Source organism: Electrona antarctica, assembly GCF_951216825.1.
Source record: "Electrona antarctica genome assembly, chromosome: 18".
Taxonomy (NCBI): Eukaryota; Metazoa; Chordata; class Actinopteri; order Myctophiformes; family Myctophidae; genus Electrona; species Electrona antarctica.
This window is the reverse complement of record NC_136799.1, coordinates 3589635-3610412: the sequence shown is the minus strand read 5'-3', so window position 1 is coordinate 3610412 and position 20778 is coordinate 3589635. Positions and strand designations below refer to the sequence as shown.

The window sequence follows — 20778 nt, the reverse complement described above, 5'->3', positions numbered from 1 at the left end:
TGTGTGTCTCTCTGTCCAGGACATGGAGGAGGTGTTACAGAGCGTGCTGACAGTGTGTGTGTCTCTCTCTCTGTCCAGGACATGGAGGAGGTGTTACAGAGCGTGCTGACAGTGTGTGTGTCTCTCTCTCTGTCCAGGACATGGAGGAGGTGTTGCAGAGCGTGCTGACAGTGTGTGTGTCTCTCTCTCTGTCCAGGACATGGAGGAGGTGTTACAGAGCGTGCTGACAGTGTGTGTGTCTCTCTCTCTGTCCAGGACATGGAGGAGGTGTTGCAGAGCGTGCTGACAGTGTGTGTGTGTGTGTGTGTGTGTCTCTCTGTCCAGGACATGGAGGAGGTGTTACAGAGCGTGCTGACAGCAGACTCCTCTCAGGCCGTGGAGCGGGCCGGCAGCGTTCTGGTGGACAAGCTGCTGAAGAGCAGACAGAGAAGCACCAACATCACACAGCAGGAGATGAACGTCGTCATACAGGAGAGACAGGCCGCTGTCGCTAAGGTACACACGCCTGTCTGTCTGTCTGTCTGCCTGCCTGCCTGTCTGTCTGTCTGTCTGTCTGTCTGCCTGCCTGCCTGCCTGTCTGTCTGTCTGTCTGTCAGTCATACGATTTGTCACACACGTTACCACAGTGAAATTTGTTCTCCACATTTGACCCATCTCTTGGAGCAGTGAGCCGCAGCTTGGGAATCATTGGATTAGTTGATTTGACCCCCCCGATCCATCCCATTGATGCTGAGTGCCAAGCAGGGAGGCATTGGGTCCTATTTTTCACAGTCTTTGGTATGACCCGGCCCGGGGATCGAACCCCGACCTCCCAGTCCCAGGGCGGACATTCTAACCACAAGGCCACTGATCTGCCTGCCAATCTGTCTGCCTGTTTGTATGTCTGTTTGTCTGTCTGTTTGTTTTGTCTTTGATTGATTGAAATATTTATTAACAGTTTGCAGAATTACAGTACATTTGTAGCACAACTCGATACAAAGAGGGTCCACCTTGTTCAATTCATCAAAAACAAGTCTCACACAATTTAAAGTAGTTCAATGTTCTGTGATACTTCCATAATTGAACCCTACATGGGGGGGGGGGGGGGGGGGGGGGGGGTGTGCTGCTGCGAAATTAGCCGATTACAAGTTCATATTGTGTAATTTGTGTCGCAACAGAACGCCTTTTGAGCTTGTAGAGTTATGTCCGGTGAAAGAGTGGAAACACTAGGAGACCTTGTGTAGAGCCCTGGTGGATCCCAGTAGCCTGGCATGGCAAGACTACTATCACCGCGTAGATATTAGTCTGGAACTTCGGTGTGGAAGATTTATTTCCAAAGGGCCGGTTACAAACAGATTGTAACTTCACAGCAAAAATGTCTCACTTTGAAATGTGGTCTCTGATTGGTCACCCACAACTCTGGGGTGAGCGAGATGTAATTCAAACTGAGTAGTGCCAGACTGCCCAGGGATTTATTTTTGTCTTGTGGCTGGTTAGGTTAGGATCCCAGTCCACAAAGTATGTGGGGTTTAAGTTCATATACTCATCACAAGTTATGAAATAGAGGGTGATTTTCTTTTCTCTTTTTGAGTGGTGTAAACCACTCCAACAACTGGCTTTGTTAGTTTACGTGTCCACGTGTCCACGTGTTTGTTCGTACCAAAAAAATGAGCATGGTTGCTATGGTCACTCAGTTCACACGGGTGTGATTTCATTACGTCAGACATTACGTCAGACCACAGCTGATCAGGCTATATAATACCTTACACCACTCAGTTCACACGGGTGTGATTTTTTTTACAAGCCACCCACAAACTGCGGTTGTATTTAAATAATTAAAAAAATAATACTAGAGGGAAATACAAAATGAAAAGAAACTATCAAACACACACAAAGTGTACTAAAATAAATAAAGGCAGTACCTCTGTCTCTTGTTCAAATAAAGAACATCAGGTAGTATCATATATCAGATATGAATGAAATGTGTGTGAATGCAGTGTATTCATAGTCATATGTTATCGTCTCTGTCGGTCCAAAACGGTTACTTTTCAGGATTCAAATTAAAAAATGACAAAGCTCTCTCTTAATTCTCACACGCTGACTCTGTTTGACCAGAATGGAACAGAGCCTTCATTAGTGTCATTAACACTGACTCTGTCTGACCAGAATGGAACAGAGCCTTCATTAGTATCATTAACACTGACTCTGTTTGACCAGAATGGAACAGAGCCTTCATTAGTATCATTAACACTGACTCTGTTTGACCAGAATGGAACAGAGCCTTCATTAGTGTCATTAACACTGACTCTGTCTGACCAGAATGGAACAGAGCCTTCATTAGTATCATTACCACTGACTCTGTCTGACCAGAATGGAACAGAGCCTTCATTAGTATCATTACCACTGACTCTGTCTGACCAGAATGGAACAGAGCCTTCATTAGTATCATTACCACTGACTCTGTCTGACTAGAATGGAACAGAGCCTTCATTAGCATCATTAACACTGACTCTGTCTGACCAGAATGGAACAGAGCCTTCATTAGTATCATTAACACTGACTCTGTTTGACCAGAATGGAACAGAGCCTTCATTAGTATCATTGACACTGACTCTGTCTGACCAGAATGGAACAGAGCCTTCATTAGTATCATTAACACTTACTCTGTGTGACCAGAATGGAACAGAGCCTTCATTAGTATCATTAACACTGACTCTGTCTGACCAGAATGGAACAGAGCCTGCATTACATTACATTACATTACATTACAGTCATTTAGCAGACGCTTTTATCCAAAGCGACTTACAATAAGTGTATTCAAGTACATTAGTATCATTAGTACTTACTCTGTCTGACCAGAATGGAACAGAGCCTTCATTAGCATCATTAACACTGACTCTGTTTGACCAGAATGGAACAGAGCCTTCATTAGTATCATTAACACTGACTCTGTTTGACCAGAATGGAACAGAGCCTTCATTAGTATCATTAACACTGACTCTGTCTGACCAGAATGGAACAGTTGATCTGTTTTGACTATAACATGGCCAGTGACCTAACAGACCTCACAGAGATGTGAGATGTGTGAGGGCTGACCTCCTCAGGTGGGGCTACACTACAGTAACTGACTGGTTGGAGCTGTTTGCGTTGAATGGAGTGAAAAGGATGTTGAGCTCAGCGGGGAGGAAGGTAGAAGTGAAGTCTGTTACAGACTGTAAGCTCCGCCGCAAACACTCCTCATGTCACTGCTGTTCAACCGCTCTCCCACTCTATCCATGTACTGCTGTGTTATTAGTGCTGTTATTAAATAAACTCACTTTCTACCATGCGTACCCTATTTTGGTCTTCTCATTATATTTCATTTTTCATTTAAAAAAGAAAAGGTGTGTTGTGCGCTTGTAGAGAGATATTTTTGAGACTTTTGCTCAACATTACGAAAGTATAAAATGTGGCATTAATTTATGAAAAATCGAATGAAATGTATAGCGATGCAAGGCTTCTTCTGCCCCACAGCGACAATACATGGCGAAGAGAACAGCCACTAAACCTATGGCTACTGTTTGGAAAGAAGAGAACAGCCACTAAACATATGGCTACTGTTTGGAAAGAAGAGAACAGCCACTAAACATATGGCTACTGTTTGGAAAGAAGAGAACAGCCACTAAACCTATGGCTACTGTTTGGAAAGAAGAGAACAGCCACTAAACCTATGGCTACTGTTTGGAAAGAAGAGAACAGCCACTAAACCTATGGCTACTGTTTGGAAAGAAGAGAACAGCCACTAAACCTATGGCTACTGTTTGGAAAGAAGAGAACGGCCACTAAACCTATGGCTACTGTTTGGAAAGAAGAGAACAGCCACTAAACCTATGGCTACTGTTTGGAAAGAAGAGAACAGCCACTAAACCTATGGCTACTGTTTGGAAAGAAGAGAACAGCCACTAAACATATGGCTACTGTTTGGAAAGAAGAGAACAGCCACTAAACATATAGCTACTGTTTGGAAAGAAGAGAACAGCCACTAAACCTATGGCTACTGTTTGGAAAGCAACCATTCAGGCAATCCAAAATCATAAAGACTATTTTCATTTTTTAGCTATAGAGCACTGACGTCACTGTCAGTAGAGGGCGCCAGTCCACAGGTTTGTGTACTTTTTATTTGCATTGAAATCGCCATATAGGGGGATTTTAGATCTCTTCATATAAGAACTGTGTTTGAAAAATAAACCGATCATCCCGGCCTTTTCACTCATATGGATATGAAGCATCGACTGAAGGTGGAAATGTACAAATATACCCAAAGAGTAACACAATAAGCGTTAGAAACGAGTCAAACAACCCAGAGACTACATTTCCCGGTAGGCGGTGGTTGCAGCTGCCCGTCGCACAACAGAACTGACATGTTAATTAAGTTTTTTTTTAAAGTTTTTAAAATTTGTTTTGATATTTAATGTTTCGTGGTTAGTACGAGCCAAGTCACCGCCAGCTGAGCTTACGTCAACGAGGAATCTCAGGAACGCAATGTGTTGACAGCTGGGCGTGATGTATATTAGCAGCGACATTGCTTTCATATGTAGTTTCAAGGCTTTTGCAGCCAAAGCCAAAGTAATTCCATTTTCTCCAGAAACTGGCTGTATCAAATATGAATGGACATCATTAACGACGCACAGCCACCCCCCTGACAGAAAGGCTGGGATGATCGCTTTATTTTTCAAACACAGTTCTTATATGAAGCGACCTAAAATCGCCCTATGGAGATTTCAATGCAAATAAAATAATACATGAACCTGTGTACTGGCGCCCTCTACTGACAGTGACGTCAGACTTCGGTGCTCTATAGGAGCTATGGCTACTAGGTGGGCCTTTAAGTCAGTGGTTTTCAACCATTTTCATATCAAGGTCCATTATTTATTCGGCATTTGAGCCACGGACCGACCATACACCGTTTGATGAGATTTAACCACCCAGACACAAAACTCTTCTTCTTGTCTTGTTGGATACCAGTACAATTAGGAGAGATAACAGGCAAATGTTGATCAAAATAACAATTATTCTACATTCTCTAATTGTGTAGACTTCTTGTAAATCAAGTAATGCAGATGTTTAACAATAATTTAACTCTTGAGAGTGTCAAATGAAACCAAATGGAAGTGTCCTTGAGCAAGACGCTGAACCCCTAACTGCTCCTGGTGTGTGTGTGTGTGTGTGTGTGTGTGTGTGTGTGTGTGTGTGTGTGTGTGTGTGTGTGTGTGTGTGTGTGTGTGTGTGTGTGTGTGTGTGTGTGTGTGTGTGTGTGTGTGTGTGTGTGTGTGTGTGTGTGTGTGTGTGTGTGTGTGTGTGTGTGTGTGTGTGTGTGTGTGTGTGTGTGTGTGCGTGCACGTGTGGTTATGCGCATACACATAACCAAACATAAAACACACACCTTCCAAATCTCCCAACAATATTGACACAGCCATTAGCCCCGTCCACCTCACATCAACACACACTAAGCTGTGGACACACAGACAGCTGATCTACACACACACACACACACACACACACACACACACACACACACACACACTACTAAACTAGATGTTGCCACAACCCCGACTGCATGTGTGAAATTCTTATTTTTGATATATTGTTATGATAACGACCATTAGTAAAGATTATAGTGAAAGATTATAGCAAAAGTAATGTTTAAAAAGTGAACGTTTAAATATATTCTTTAATTTCCATGCCCTGCTAAGGAGCAAGCTAGATGGCCTTTGATTAATTTGACATTCATCAACTATTAATCTCTCAAGAACAGATTCAGAGCTGCACTACCCAATCTTGACGGCAAGGGTAGTTGTATATGCCCCTGTCTGCAGCAGGGGCATATACAACGTGTATAACGTTGTATATGCCCCTGTCTGTGCGTGCGTGCGTGCGTGCGTGCGTGCGTGCGTGCGTGCGTGCGTGCATGTTCTGTATTATGGGATCTGAACCAGCAGCTCCCTGCTGCGTCAGTGCCAGGCTCTGACTGAGGTGGTAATGCCTGGCTCAAAGGAACAACACAACCCAGATGCTATCTGACTATCTGTTAATAAAATCAGGTGTGTGTGTGTGTGTGTGTGGGGGGGGGGGGGGGGGGGTGGGGGGAGAGAACAGACAGGAGATGGAGAGAAGATAGAGAGAGAGAGAGAGAGAGAGATAGTGAACCAACAGCTTTCCTGCTGAGCTGTGTGTGTGGGGGGGGGGGGGGGGTGTATGTAGATGTGTGTGTGTGTGTGTGTTTAAGTTCTTTAATATGTGTGTATATTTGTGTGTCTGTAAGTTCTCACAATATTTTAAGTGTCAGACATTTAAACATATATTCCGCATGACAAACTATCCCCTTAAAACTAACCCCATGGCCCGGGCCGGCCTAGCTGTCCAGGCACCTAGGCTGCTGATCCAGCGCGTCGCAGGTTCGACTCCCGATCCCGACGACCTTTGCTGCGTCAGCGTACTGTACCTATCAAATAAAGGCAGAAAAAGCCCTAAAAATATATATATATATATATTTTTAACTAAAAGAAAAATAACTAACCCCATAATTCTTACCCCACCCTTAAAACTAACCCCACCCTTAAAACTAACCCCACCCACACAACTAACCCCACCTATAATACACCACCAAACCCACCTGTAATATATACACCACCTGACCCACCTGTAATACACCACCTAACCCACCTGTAATATATACACCACCTGACCCACCTGTAATACACCACCTAACCCACCTGTAATATATACACCACCTGACCCACCTGTAATACACCACCTAACCCACCTGTAATATATACACCACCTGACCCACCTGTAATACACCACCTAACCCACCTGTAATACACCACCTGACCCACCTGTAATACACCACCTAACCCACCTGTAATATATACACCACCTGACCCACCTGTAATACACCACCTAACCCACCTGTAATATATACACCACCTGACCCACCTGTAATACACCACCTAACCCACCTGTAATACACCACCTGACCCACCTGTAATATATACACCACCTGACCCCACCTGTAATATATACACCACCTGGCCCACCTGTAATACACCACCTGACCCACCTGTAATATATACACCACCTGACCCCACCTGTAATATATACACCACCTGACCCCACCTGTAATACACCACCAAACTTACCTGTAATATATACACCACCTGACCCACCTGTAATACACCACCTAACCCACCTGTAATATATACACCACCTGACCCACCTGTAATACACCACCTGACCCACCTGTAATATATACACCACCTGACCCACCTGTAATACACCACCTGACCCACCTGTAATATATACACCACCTGACCCACCTGTAATACACCACCTGACCCACCTGTAATATATACACCACCTGACCCACCTGTAATACACCACCTGACCCACCTGTAATATATACACCACCTGACCCACCTGTAATATATACACCACCTGACCCACCTGTAATACACCACCTGACCCACCTGTAATACACCACCTGACCCACCTGTAATATATACACCACCTGACCCACCTGTAATACACCACCTGACCCACCTGTAATACACCACCTGACCCACCTGTAATATATACACCACCTAACCCACCTGTAATACACCACCTGACCCACCTGTAATACACCACCTGACCCACCTGTAATATATACACCACCTGACCCACCTGTAATACACCACCTGACCCACCTGTAATACACCACCTGACCCACCTGTAATATATACACCACCTGACCCACCTTTAATTGCGAACGCAGTGATTGCGAACGCAGTGAGCATTTACTATGAGACCCAGCAGATCATGTCTGTGTGTCTGTGTGTGTGTGTGTGTGTGTCACGCTGTAACACCACCCGCCCACCACCAGAGGGCGCAGCTGTATCACACACAAAAACACACACACACATGCATGCATGCACACACACACACGCACGCACACACACACACACACACACACACACACACACACACAACTTAACTTAAAAAATACTTAACTTAAAAAAAAAACTTAACTTAAAAAAAAACTTAAAAAGGAAAAACGCACGCACGCACACACACACACACACAAAACTTAACTTAAAAAAAAATTAACTTAAAAAAAAACTTAACTTAAAAAAAAAAACTTAAAAAGGAAGCACGCACGCACACACACACACAACTTAACTTAAAAAGGAAAAACTTAAAAAAAACTTAACTTAAAAAAAAATTACCTTAAAAAAACGTAACTTAAAAAAAATCTTACAAAACACAAAAAAAAGATAACTTAAAAAAACCCTTAAAAAATTACGTAATTTATTCTAATTGTTGTTTTTGCAATTTACGAGCTGCGTTCGCTTCCCGCGTTCGCGCGTCTTACTTGTATATACACCACCTGACCCACCTGTAATACACCACCTGACCCACCTGTAATATATACACCACCTGACCCACCTGTAATACACCACCTGACCCACCTGTAATACACCACCTGACCCACCTGTAATATATACACCACCTAACCCACCTGTAATACACCACCTGACCCACCTGTAATACACCACCTGACCCACCTGTAATATATACACCACCTAACCCACCTGTAATACACCACCTGACCCACCTGTAATACACCACCTGACCCCACCTTTATCTCCACCACCTTCTCTTTAACACCGCCTCATCTCAGAACCAGAAACATCTCCTCGGCTGAGCGCACCATTTTACCAAGTATGTAGCAAATGCCTCCGTAATCCTCCCGAGATGGAGGGAGAGAGAGAGGGGGGGGGGGGGGGAGGGAGGGAGAGAGAGGGGGGGGAGGAGGGAGAGAGAGAGAGAGAGAGAGAGAGAGAGAGAGAGACGTAGAAGTGGTAGAAGAGGGGGATACTGAGAGGACGAAAGAGAGAGAAAGCGACAGAGCGAGTGTGGGAAGGAGAGGAGAGGAGAAGAGAAGAGAGAAATAGTGAGAGGCGAGGAAGATGAGAGTGAGTGGCGGAGGAGCGATGATGATCCCCGCTTGGAGGATTTTGTCCTCTCCTCTCCCCCCCCCCCATCCCTCGTTCCCTCTCTTCATCTCTCAGGGATTATCCCCTCCGCTCGGGAACCCAGGCGCTGAGACTTCTGGGAAATATTAGAAATCTGATGATCTCTCTCTCTGTCTCTCTCCTCTGTCTTTGTATCGCTCTCTCTCATCACAATGTTTCTCTCACTCTCTCACAAACTGTCTGTCTGTCTGTCTGTCTGTCTGTCTGTCTGTCTGTCTGTCTGTCTGTCTGTCTGTCTGTCTGTCTGTCTGTCTGTCTGTCTGTCTGTCTGTCTGTCTGTCCACCTCTGTTATGACTGTTGTGGTGTGTACTGTAGTAGTGTGACAAACATTCTGTTATTTGGAGTATCTCTACTTTACTCAAGTATTAGTTTTTTGGAAGATCATGCCTTTCACTACCGTACGGCGTACAAAGAGAAATGTGACCATCTTTGACTGAGGGCCTGCCATTGCATTTCTTTGTCATTTTAGTTAGTGAAAGCAGGGAATCATAGCTTCAAATTGACATATTGGTTGTTCAGTTTGACCCACCAGTTTTGGAGATATTGCTTATACTAGAGTGAAAAACAGCGAGTTGAGAAAACAGGCTTGAAAGGTTCACTTCTGTGGTCTCTAACATTACACCTAGCTACAACTAGCTTCTAGTATATGATGAGTCTGCCTGTGCTATTAACTCATTTTGGATAAAAATAAAATGTTCTCTCCTGAACAGTTAGTCTTACTACAGGCTACAGGCTCTGTATCAAAAAGAGTCACACATGTTGTACACTACATTTCTAAAAAGGGACAGCCAGGACCCAAAGATACATTAGCTAATCCCCCCCCCCCCCACACCCCCCCCAGAACAGAATACGGAGGCTGGGGTTCAAGTGGTTACAATAATATCCTGCTGTTTAAAGTAGCTTTATGACAGCCTGTGTCCATTTTAACACGTTCCAGATGAGATCCCAACCTGAACCTCAGCTTCGAGTTCATTCGACACGACGATATGGTGATGTCACTCGAACATCTGACTGACTGACTGACTGACCCTGTGTGTGTGTGTGTGTGTGTGTGTGTGTGTGTGTGTGTGTGTGTGTGTGTGTGTGTGTGTGTGTGTGTGTGTGTGTGTGTGTGTGTGTGTGTGTGTGTGTGTGTGTGTGTGTGTGTGTGTGTGTTGTTCTAGTCTGCAGAGGAAAAGAGTGAAAATAGCAGTGTGAATGTTTCACACATCCAGTGTGTTTAGAAATGTCTACTGTGCCGTTTTGATTGGACTGCTGCTTGTTTGAGCTGTCTGACTGCTGCTGGGTGTGTGTGTGTGTGTGCGTGTGCGTGTGCACGTGCACGTGTGTGCGCAGTGCGCACGTTCATTTCTGTCTGCACTAGTCGTGGAATATCTTCTGCCTGTTTTTTTCAACTGTACAGGATAAGTTATAAAGATGTAGTTCATAATACTTCAGTGGTAAACACAACAGGTATTTATCTGTAGTGAAGACAGAGATACTGCGTTGTTTACTTCACCATCATGGTATCATAACTCCCATTCTACCAGTGTTAAATTAGGAGACATGTATACGCCAGTCTCTAAGCTAAGCTAAGCTTCCGGTTGTTTTCAGGATTGATTTTAAAATTCTTTTACTTGTTTATAAAGCTCTCAATGGTCTCGCTCCTTCCTACCTACATGACTGCCTGCCGAAATATGTCCCAAACCGCCCCCTAAGGTCTTCCACTGCTGGCCTGCTCGCTTTGCCTAAAAAAATGGCAACTAAAAAATACGGGGAAGCAGCTTTTTGCTTCTACGGGCCGACGGCGTGGAACAAACTCCCACTGTACCTTCGACAGGCAGCCTCTGTAGACATTTTTAAAGCTCAGCTCAAGACCCACTTCTACACTCTTGCTTTTAATTGATTTATTTGTCTTTTTTTTTCATGTCCTCACTGTATTGTTTATGCCCTGCCTTTCTTTTCTTTTTTGTGTAAAGCACTTTGAGCTGCATTTCATGTCATGAAAGGTGCTATACAAATAAAGTTTTATTATTATTATTATTATTATTAAGCTCTGTCCTCAACTACAGCCTTGTTCCTGGGTCAGAGATTTAACCACATACAGGTCCATCCCATGTAATTAGAATATTTTGTAAAAGTTCTTCCGTAATATAATTCAAAAAGTGAAACTTTCATATATTCTCAATCCATTGTGCATAAAGTGAAGTATTTAAAACCTTTTTTTGTTTTAATCTTGATGATTATGGGCTGGCATACAGCTCATGAAAATCAACGAGACCACTAAGAAAATAATTTTTTAAACAAGAAATGTCACCATCTGAAAAGTATATATTAATGTATGCAGTTAATACTTGGTCTGGGCTACTTTTGAACAAGTCATTTCATCAACGGGGCGTGGCATGGAGGTGATCAGACAGTGACACTGTTGAGGTGTTCTGGAAGCCCAGGTTTGCTTTGATAACAGCCGTAAATTAATTTGTATTGTTCAGTCTTATGTCTCACACCTTCCTCTTGACAATACAACCTAGATGCTCTGTGGGGTTCAGGTCAGGTCAGTTGTCTGGTCAGTAAAGCACAGCAATATCATGGTCAGTACACCAGTTACTAGTAGTTTAGGCACTGTGGGCAGGTGCCAATTCGAGCTGGAAAGGAAAATTAGCATCTCCATGAAGCTTGTCAACATACTGAAGCACAATGTACTCTAAAAAGATGGCTGTGTTGAAACCGTTGTTAAGTTTTCACTGTCAGTGGATCAACACCATAGCAGATAACATGTTCTATCTGTCAGTGGATCAACACCATAGCAGATAACATGGCCTAAATCATCACTGTGTTTTGTCATGTCCAGAGTCTCAACACACGCTGCTGGAAAAGGAAGATCAGCATCAACATAAAGCTTGTAAACATCAACAGTGCTGTAAAATATCAATAGATGGTTGTTTAAATACTTCACTTTATGCACAATGAATTGAGAATATATGAAAGTTTCACTTTTTGAATTATGTTACGGAAGAAAATTAACTTTTACAAAATATTCTAATTACATGGGATGGACCTGTATAGTACTTCATTGACCGGCATCACCTCCAATCATCCATGTCCCCCTGTTTTGTTTCACTGACCAGCAAATCTCTTAGCCGAATGTTTGCCTGTTTTCGTTGAATGTTCGCCTATGACGTGAATGTGATTGTTTTCAAAGCGATGGGTGGATACGTTGGACGATTTATTAAATTATTATTATTATTTTATTATTTATATTATTTTCATTTTGTGATTGTGTGTGTGTTTGTTATTACACTGTTGAGGTTGGTAGTCTAAATGTGACTCCTATTTAAACTAATACTACTGTCTGTCTGTCTGTCTGTCTGTCTGTCTGTGTACAGTTGAAGCGATTGGACCAGGAACTCATCAATTTGAGAGAGCAGAATCAGTCTACGCACACACATGAGGTATGCGCACACACACACACACACACACACACACACACAAACACACACGCACACACAGCACAGTGTGAGACAATGAAGCTTGTTGGTGTGGTCTGCTGATTGTAGTTTGTAAGATCGACTAACTTACTTGTTGCCTGAAGCCTCAAATGTCCAACGGAGTGGCCTTCTTGTTGTTCCAAACATTGAAACTGTTTGCACGTTAAACTTTATTTGGAGCAGCTGTTGCCTGTGCGGAATTATTTAAAGTTTTCCATGTGAATACACGTGTGCCTTTTGATTTGCTGTTGTGGTGCGCCTGCCCCAAAAAGTTTGCGAACCAGAAATGGTGTCGAGGGAAATAAATAAAATTCTGGTCAACTGGTTAATATCAAACTAACATCAGACAGTTTGTTTGACATCAGTAAAAGTGGATCAGAAGTTTGTCAGACTAAAGAGGGTTCCAATAGTCCCAGAGTTAACAGAACATTAGTTCTTCTTACAGTTGGAGATTATTACTTTCCTCCACAAACATGGACGTCACATGACACGCTGTATACCGCCAGCTTCCTCCGTCCTGTTGAGCGTCACTAATCAGCGTCTGTTCTCATCCCGCCGCGTCTTAACCCCTTCAGACCTGAGGGCAGAGTCTACGAAGGCCTTCCAGATCAGCAGTTCTCAAACGTTTTCGTGCCCCCCCCCCCCCCCCCCCCCCCCCCCCCCCCCAAGGACCCGCAAAAATAATATGTATTTGGGCGGCTGTGGACCCCCATCTGAAAATGTTTTGAGCCAGGGACCTTTGTGTTAAAAAAGAAAAATCACAACTGTGTGAAGTGAGGGGCGCTCTGATCATCATACATCATCTCATTCCGGCCAATCACAATTTGCGTCCTCACTTTTGTCTTCAATGTTTTGTGTTGACGTGATGTTTGTGTTTAATTGCGTTACGACAATGTTTGTGTGGACATAGGAGCGCCCCTCAAAAATCTGAATGAAGTTTTCCAAACATTTTCAAAAATGATTGAGGACCATTGAGAACCACTGTTCCACATTTTAAGAGTTTTGTCAAAAAAACGTATTATATTATTATAATAACATTATATGTTATATAGCTAAAAAAATTAAATGACACAGATGCTTTCCCGGTTTTAACGGGTTAATTAGTTGTGTTCCGTTTCGGCGACGGCGCCGCGCTCTGCGCCAAAAGCCACGCGGCTCTGGCTGTTTTCAAGACAAACATTTACTCACAGATTTATAGATTAGTGCAACGCGAGGCGTCGAGTTGCTTGTGAGATTGTCCTTAACCCATTCTGGACGGGAACCCCTTTTGGTGTTTTAAGCATTATGTTGTACTTTAGCTATTGAAAAATAGCAGATCTACAAGCTCTTAGCGCGGCACTCGGTGCCGCGCTAAGAGCTTGTAGATCTGATATTTTTGAGAAATCTTGAAAATGTGGCACAAATCTTTGAATATATATTCTTTCAGAGCAAACATTTTTTACTCAAATCTGTGCTTCCGGAGGGGGTCCCTGGAACAACATATTTTTTTCAGATGGGGGTCCGCGGCCAAATACAGATAATTCTGGGGTTTCTTGACATGAAAAAGGTTGAGAACCACTGACACAGAAACATAGGGTTTTCAGAAAACTGTTTTTTTTTTTTAAGAATCGTCCTCTGGTCTAAATGGCTTAATGATATTCATGAGCATGAAGCCACCACGCGGTCGTCAGCGTACGGCTGTTTGTCGACACGCCGTGACATCCAGCGTGTTTGTGGAGCGAAGCATTATGTGTTCTATATTGTAATAATGGGACTGATACTATGAGAGCATCTTTTGAACTCGGCGGGGGAGAGAGCCACACGTGTTGCTCTGATGTCCACAGGTTCAATCTCCCACGCTAACTTCTGTGGTCGTTTTGTGACTTGTGTCTAAGTACTAACTAACTAACTAACTAACTAACTAACTAACTAACTAACTAACTTGGATCCAAACAGACTTTGGATCATGGAAGTTTTTATTTTATTTTCTGTTAAAAAAAGTTTCCCACAGTCGGTAGTGCTGTCGCCTCACAGCTAGAAGGTCCTGGGTTCGATTCCCGCTGGGGATGCTGTGGGTGCTGGGGGCGTGTTCTCTCCTCCGCGTCACGCGTCATCAGTGCCCATACCCGAGGCGGGGTTGGCGAAAAGGGCCTTTCTGTGTGGAGTTTGCATGTTCTCCCCGTGTCCCCTAGGGTAGGCACCCTCACAAAAAACATGCAGTAATCCTGGTCCTCTAAACTGCCTCCCCCTGGCCAGCCGGGGAGCTTGATGGAGGGGAAAGGAACTGGTTGGAATAACGTTTTCCTTCCACGCGCTACGTCCAGCCTCCCAGATAAACAAAAAATTGTTTGCGTGCGTGCGTCCGTGCGTGCGTGTGTGCGTGCGTGCGTGCGTGCGTGCGTGCGTGCGTGCGTGCGTGTGTGCGTGCGTGCGTGCGTGCGTGCGTGCGGTCGTGTGAATTCACATCATCATGTGTCTTCTGCAGACCTGCTCTGGCGCTGGGTGGGCGTTTTGCATAAAACCAAAAAGTGGAATAGCCAATCATCTGATTGGTTCTTCCACTTTTTTGGTTTCTGGAATAACCTTAACCTTAACCACTCGGCATCAATCTTTACATAATTGTCAGTCGAACTTACTATAAAATATTACACGTATTTTTCAACCATTAAAAACAACGATTTCTCCTGTGAGGACCATGAAAATGGTCTCAATGTCTCTGAAACTCTGTACTATACTCCTGGTGAACCTCACAAGTATAGTAAAACAGGCAGAGACACGCGCGCGCCACACACACACACACACACCACACACGTGCGCCACACACACACACACGTGCGCCGCACACACGCACGCTCTGAGGAGAAAGAGATTAATTAGGTTCCTGCACACATCCTCTCGTCTCCTTTGTCCTCTCTGAGTGGTGACCTTCTCTCCTCGTGTTAAAGGTCATGTTGGTTTTATGGCGACCTCATTTGGATATTATTCTAATGAGGACCTATATGAGGCCATGTGATTAAAAGGCTGCCGGGCTTTGATGTTACAGTGTGTGCGTGCATGTATGCGTGTGTGTGTATGCGTGCGTGTGTGCGTCCATCATGAGTGTACTGTATGTGCGTGTATGCGCGTGTGTGTTTGTGCGTGCATGCGTCTGTGTGTGCCCCGACTGCGCGTGCGTGCATGTGTGTGCGTGTGTCTGTCACGGTTGGAGTACTGTACATATTGACTCTGAGGGTTTGGTTCTTTTTGATGTCTCACTTTGACTTGGAAAGACCTTGAGGTTGTAATTAGAGAAAGAGAGAGTGTGTGAGTGTGTGTGTGTATGTATGTGTGTGTGTGTGTGTGTGTGTGTGGGGGGGGGGGGGGGGTTAAAAGGTGACCCAGTTGGTTCTGCAGACCCAGCTGAGTTTGACCTCTGATGTCGGTAACCACACCCTTCATGATGTGATGAACACGTTTAATTTAATGATGATCCTGATCATATACATACAGTATATGAAACCCTCTAGGGATTATTATTAGAGTTGTCATCTAGTGCCTTGTTTAACCACCTGAACCCCTATAGCGTCCATATTCCACCTGCTTCCAAAGCTATGGAGCCAATAGGCTCTACTGGAGCCTACTGGCTGTGAAGTAGGAACCAGTAGGCTCTACCGGAGCCTACTGGCTGTGAAGTAGGAACCAGTAGGCTCTACCGGAGCCTACTGGCTGTGAAGTAGGAACCAGTAGGCTACTGGAGCCTACTGGCTGTGAAGTAGGAACCAGAGCCTGTGAAGTAGGAACCAGTAGGCTCTATACTGGAGCCTACTGGCTGTGAAGTAGGAACCAGTAGGCTCTATACTGGAGCCTACTGGCTGTGAAGTAAGAACCAGTAGGCTCTACTGGAGCCTACTGGCTGTGAAGTAGGAACCAGTAGCCTCTATACTGGAGCCTACTGGCTGTGAAGTAGGAACCAGTAGGCTCTATACTGGAGCCTACTGGCTGTGAAGTAGGAACCAGTAGGCTCTACTGGAGCCTACTGGCTGTGAAGTAGGAACCAGTAGGCTCTACTGGAGCCTACTGGCTGTGAAGTAGGAACCAGTAGGCTCTATACTGGAGCCTACTGGCTGTGAAGTAGGAACCAGTAGGCTCTACTGGAGCCTACTGGCTGTGAAGTAGGAACCAGTAGGCTCTACCGGAGCCTACTGGCTGTGAAGTAGGAACCAGTAGGCTCTACTGGAGCCTACTGGCTGTGAAGTAGGAACCAGAGCCTGTGAAGTAGGAACCAGTAGGCTCTATACTGGAGCCTACTGGCTGTGAAGTAGGAACCAGTAGGCTCTACTGGAGCCTACTGGCTGTGAAGTAGGAACCAGTAGGCGTGAAGTAGGAACCAGAGCCTGTGAAGTAGGAACCAGTAGGCTCTACTGGAGCCTACTGGCTGTGAAGTAGGAACCAGTAGGCTCTACCGGAGCCTACTGGCTGTGAAGTAGGAACCAGTAGGCTCTACTGGAGCCTACTGGCTGTGAAGTAGGAAACACAGTGAACAAGTGTTCACTGTGAAATTAACAACAACTGGCTGTGAAGTAGGAACCAGAGCCTGTGAAGTAGGAACCAGTAGGCTCTATACTGGAGCCTACTGGCTGTGAAGTAGGAACCAGAGCCTGTGAAGTAGGAACCAGTAGGCTCTACTGGAGCCTACTGGCTGTGAAGTAGGAACCAGTAGGCTCTATACTGGAGCCTACTGGCTGTGAAGTAAGAACCAGTAGGCTCTACTGGAGCCTACTGGCTGTGAAGTAGGAACCAGTAGCCTCTATACTGGAGCCTACTGGCTGTGAAGTAGGAACCAGTAGGCTCTATACTGGAGCCTACTGGCTGTGAAGTAGGAACCAGTAGGCTCTACTGGAGCCTACTGGCTGTGAAGTAGGAACCAGTAGGCTCTACTGGAGCCTACTGGCTGTGAAGTAGGAACCAGTAGGCTCTATACTGGAGCCTACTGGCTGTGAAGTAGGAACCAGTAGGCTCTACTGGAGCCTACTGGCTGTGAAGTAGGAACCAGTAGGCTATACTGGAGCCTACTGGCTGTGAAGTAGGAACCAGTAGGCTCTACCGGAGCCTACTGGCTGTGAAGTAGGAACCAGTAGGCTATACTGGAGCCTACTGGCTGTGAAGTAGGAACCAGTAGGCTATACTGGAGCCTACTGGCTGTGAAGTAGGAACCAGTAGGCTCTACCGGAGCCTACTGGCTGTGAAGTAGGAACCAGTAGGCTCTACCGGAGCCTACTGGCTGTGAAGTAGGAACCAGTAGGCTCTACTGGAGCCTACTGGCTGTGAAGTAGGAACCAGAGCCTGTGAAGTAGGAACCAGTAGGCTCTATACTGGAGCCTACTGGCTGTGAAGTAGGAACCAGTAGGCTCTACTGGAGCCTACTGGCTGCGAAGTAGGAACCAGTAGGCGTGAAGTAGGAACCAGAGCCTGTGAAGTAGGAACCAGTAGGCTCTACTGGAGCCTACTGGCTGTGAAGTAGGAACCAGTAGGCTCTACCGGAGCCTACTGGCTGTGAAGTAGGAACCAGTAGGCTCTACTGGAGCCTACTGGCTGTGAAGTAGGAAACACAGTGAACAAGTGTTCACTGTGAAATTAACAACAAAGTGAAATTACTGCCGCCGAAGAGAAAACATGGTGAAACTGCGCTATACAACAACTTTGCTTTATGTTTACTTAGGCCTCATTCACACCTAAGACACACTTGTGTCCTGTGTGTTGTGTGTGTCATGGCCGCCTCAATGCACTTCCAATGGGAGTCACATGGTCTGTGTGTCATGGCCGCCTCAATGCACTTCCAATGGGAGTCACATGGTCTGTGTGTCATGGCCGCCTCAATGCACTTCCAATGGGAGTCACATGGTCTGTGTGTCATGGCCGCCTCAATGCACTTCCAATGGGAGTCACATGGTCTGTGTGTCATGGCCGCCTCAATGCATTTCCAATGGGAGTCACATGGTCTGTGTGTCATGGCCGCCTCAATGCACTTCCAATGGGAGTCACATGGTCTGTGTGTCATGGCCGCCTCAATGCACTTCCAATGGGAGTCACATGGTCTGTGTGTCATGGCCGCCTCAATGCACTTCCAATGGGAGTCACATGGTTTGAAGACACAACCTTGTTGCATGGCTGTCTTCTTTTGTGGTTTCTCCCGTATAGAGGGAATGCACGCCACGTAACATCATCAGCATACCCGGACGCTATGCGGGAATGCCTTCTGCGTGTCAAAAAACGACTTTCTATTTATTTATTATTCTTTTGTATTTATTTTTTCGCACAATAAAAAACTGTGCAAAAAGGTAAGAAAAGAGAATATGTGCAGGTGAGAAAAGAAACCCATAAAGGGCTTATTATACCTGGTTCTCACCTAAGATAGTAAACAAATAATAAGTATACAAAGTAATGGAACATGGTATGGCAAACAACAAATTCAACAACAAATACACTTGAATGTGTGGGTGTGTGACTGAGTCTGAGTGTGCCATACATGCATGTCTGTCTGTGTCTGAGTATTCACACAATAAAGCTACACTATAAGTTAGAAGCAAGTGGAAAGGCTTACTTCATGAGGCTGGCCCTCAATCTATGTTTAAAGTTACAGAGTGAAGATGAGGAGTTGGCAATAAGTATGTGTGTATTCCAGAGTAAAGAACCTCTGACTTTAATGGCCTTGACAGCCCGTATACATCAAAACAGAAAAGTCATATCTGATTGAAATAAACAACGTTAAACTGACCAACACTGTTCTTATGGAGAATAGATCAGCACGAAAGTTATTTCAGACAAAAACGACTTCATTCTCCTAAACCTAAAAGTACTGAAATCGATGTGTATATCGATGTGTATATGAATGGTATGTTGGTTCTCCAGAATCCACTGTAATAAAGGCTATGTTTATTTTGCATTATGTCCGGCTTGTCTGCTACTCACTGTAAACATAGTCATTGCTATATTATTCCCTCAGGGGAAAACAATTAAACCAGGGCTGGGCAACTGGCGGCGCGGGGGCCACATGCGGCCCCCACCTTAGATTAATGTGGCCCTCAGGTTAATGTCAGAATACTGATATAATATTGGTTTCAGCTGTTTACAATTCCACAACATGCAAACATGACCCGCTTTAATTACTTCAGTCTAAGTTAGTAGCTCATTGCTCAACACACGTATAATTAAAGGCTTTTGAAATTACATAAAAATGTTAATTTTCAGGATTCCAATTTAAAAATGCGTCGCAGTTGCCCAACCCCTGGGTTAAATATAGTGGCCCTCTCCATGGTCATAGTTGCCCAATCCTGGGTTAAATATAGTGGCCCTCTCCATGGTCATAGTTGCCCAACCCTGGGTTAAATATAGTGGCCCTCTCCATGGTCATAGTTGCCCAACCCTGGGTTAAATATAGTGGCCCTCTCCATGGTCATAGTTGCCCAACCCTGGGTTAAATATAGTGGCCCTCTCCATCGTTGCCCAACCCTGGGTTAAATATAGTGGCCCTCTCCATCGTTGCCCAACCCTGGGTTAAATATAGTGGCCCTCTCCATCGTTGCCCAACCCTGGGTTAAATATAGTGGCCCTCTCCATCGTTGCCCAACCCTGGGTTAAATATAGTGGCCCTCTCCATGGTCATAGTTGCCCAACCCTGGGTTAAATATAGTGGCCCTCTCCATGGTCATAGTTGCCCAACCCTGGGTTAAATATAGTGGCCCTCTCCATCGTTGCCCAACCCTGGGTTAAACGCATGTGTTGTTTTGTATTCCAGCAGGAAGTTGAACACCTGGAGAGAGAGAGGGACAACGCTCTGAAGATCAATCACGCCCTAGAGGCGGAGCTCCAAACCCAACGAGCCAATCACAGGTAAGATAGAGATAGTGTGTACTGGGATGGATAACTTCATATCGTCTCTGTCAGGTGGAAACCTCATACGGTGTCAAAACTATTAACTTTTCAGGATTCAAATTCAAAAGCATAAAAAAATAGCAGATCTACTAGATCAAAACACGCTTGCAGATCTGCTACTTTTGCAGGTCGTTGTTTAAAAAACCCACAAAGAGTTAGAATATGGAGGTACAGTAGGAGGTTTCTGCCCGATGGCAACAATTTACAATTCAGGCATTTAGCAGATGCTCTTAATCCAGAGCGATTTACAGTAAGCAAAAAAAGAAAACACAAGGTAGGCCTAATACTGTACTTCAAATGCATAGAAATTGTCATCTAGGATCATAAGTAAAGTGAACCTATCATCTTTCTAACAGCAAGCAACGCTACGTCCAACCAGGGAAACTCC

General features: G+C 44.8%; 1 protein-coding gene across 1 annotated transcript in view; it reads left to right on the top strand.

The window, feature by feature from the left end:
• LOC306942126 (mirror-image polydactyly gene 1 protein-like) overlaps positions 1–20778 on the top strand; it is a 41211-nt gene that overhangs the window by 10307 nt on the left and 10126 nt on the right. Inside the window, exons 4-6 of the mRNA XM_079527855.1 lie at positions 325–495; positions 12399–12464; positions 20254–20348. Coding sequence (XP_079383981.1) covers positions 325–495; positions 12399–12464; positions 20254–20348 — 332 coding nt within the window. The remainder of the gene's footprint in view (positions 1–324; positions 496–12398; positions 12465–20253; positions 20349–20778) is intronic.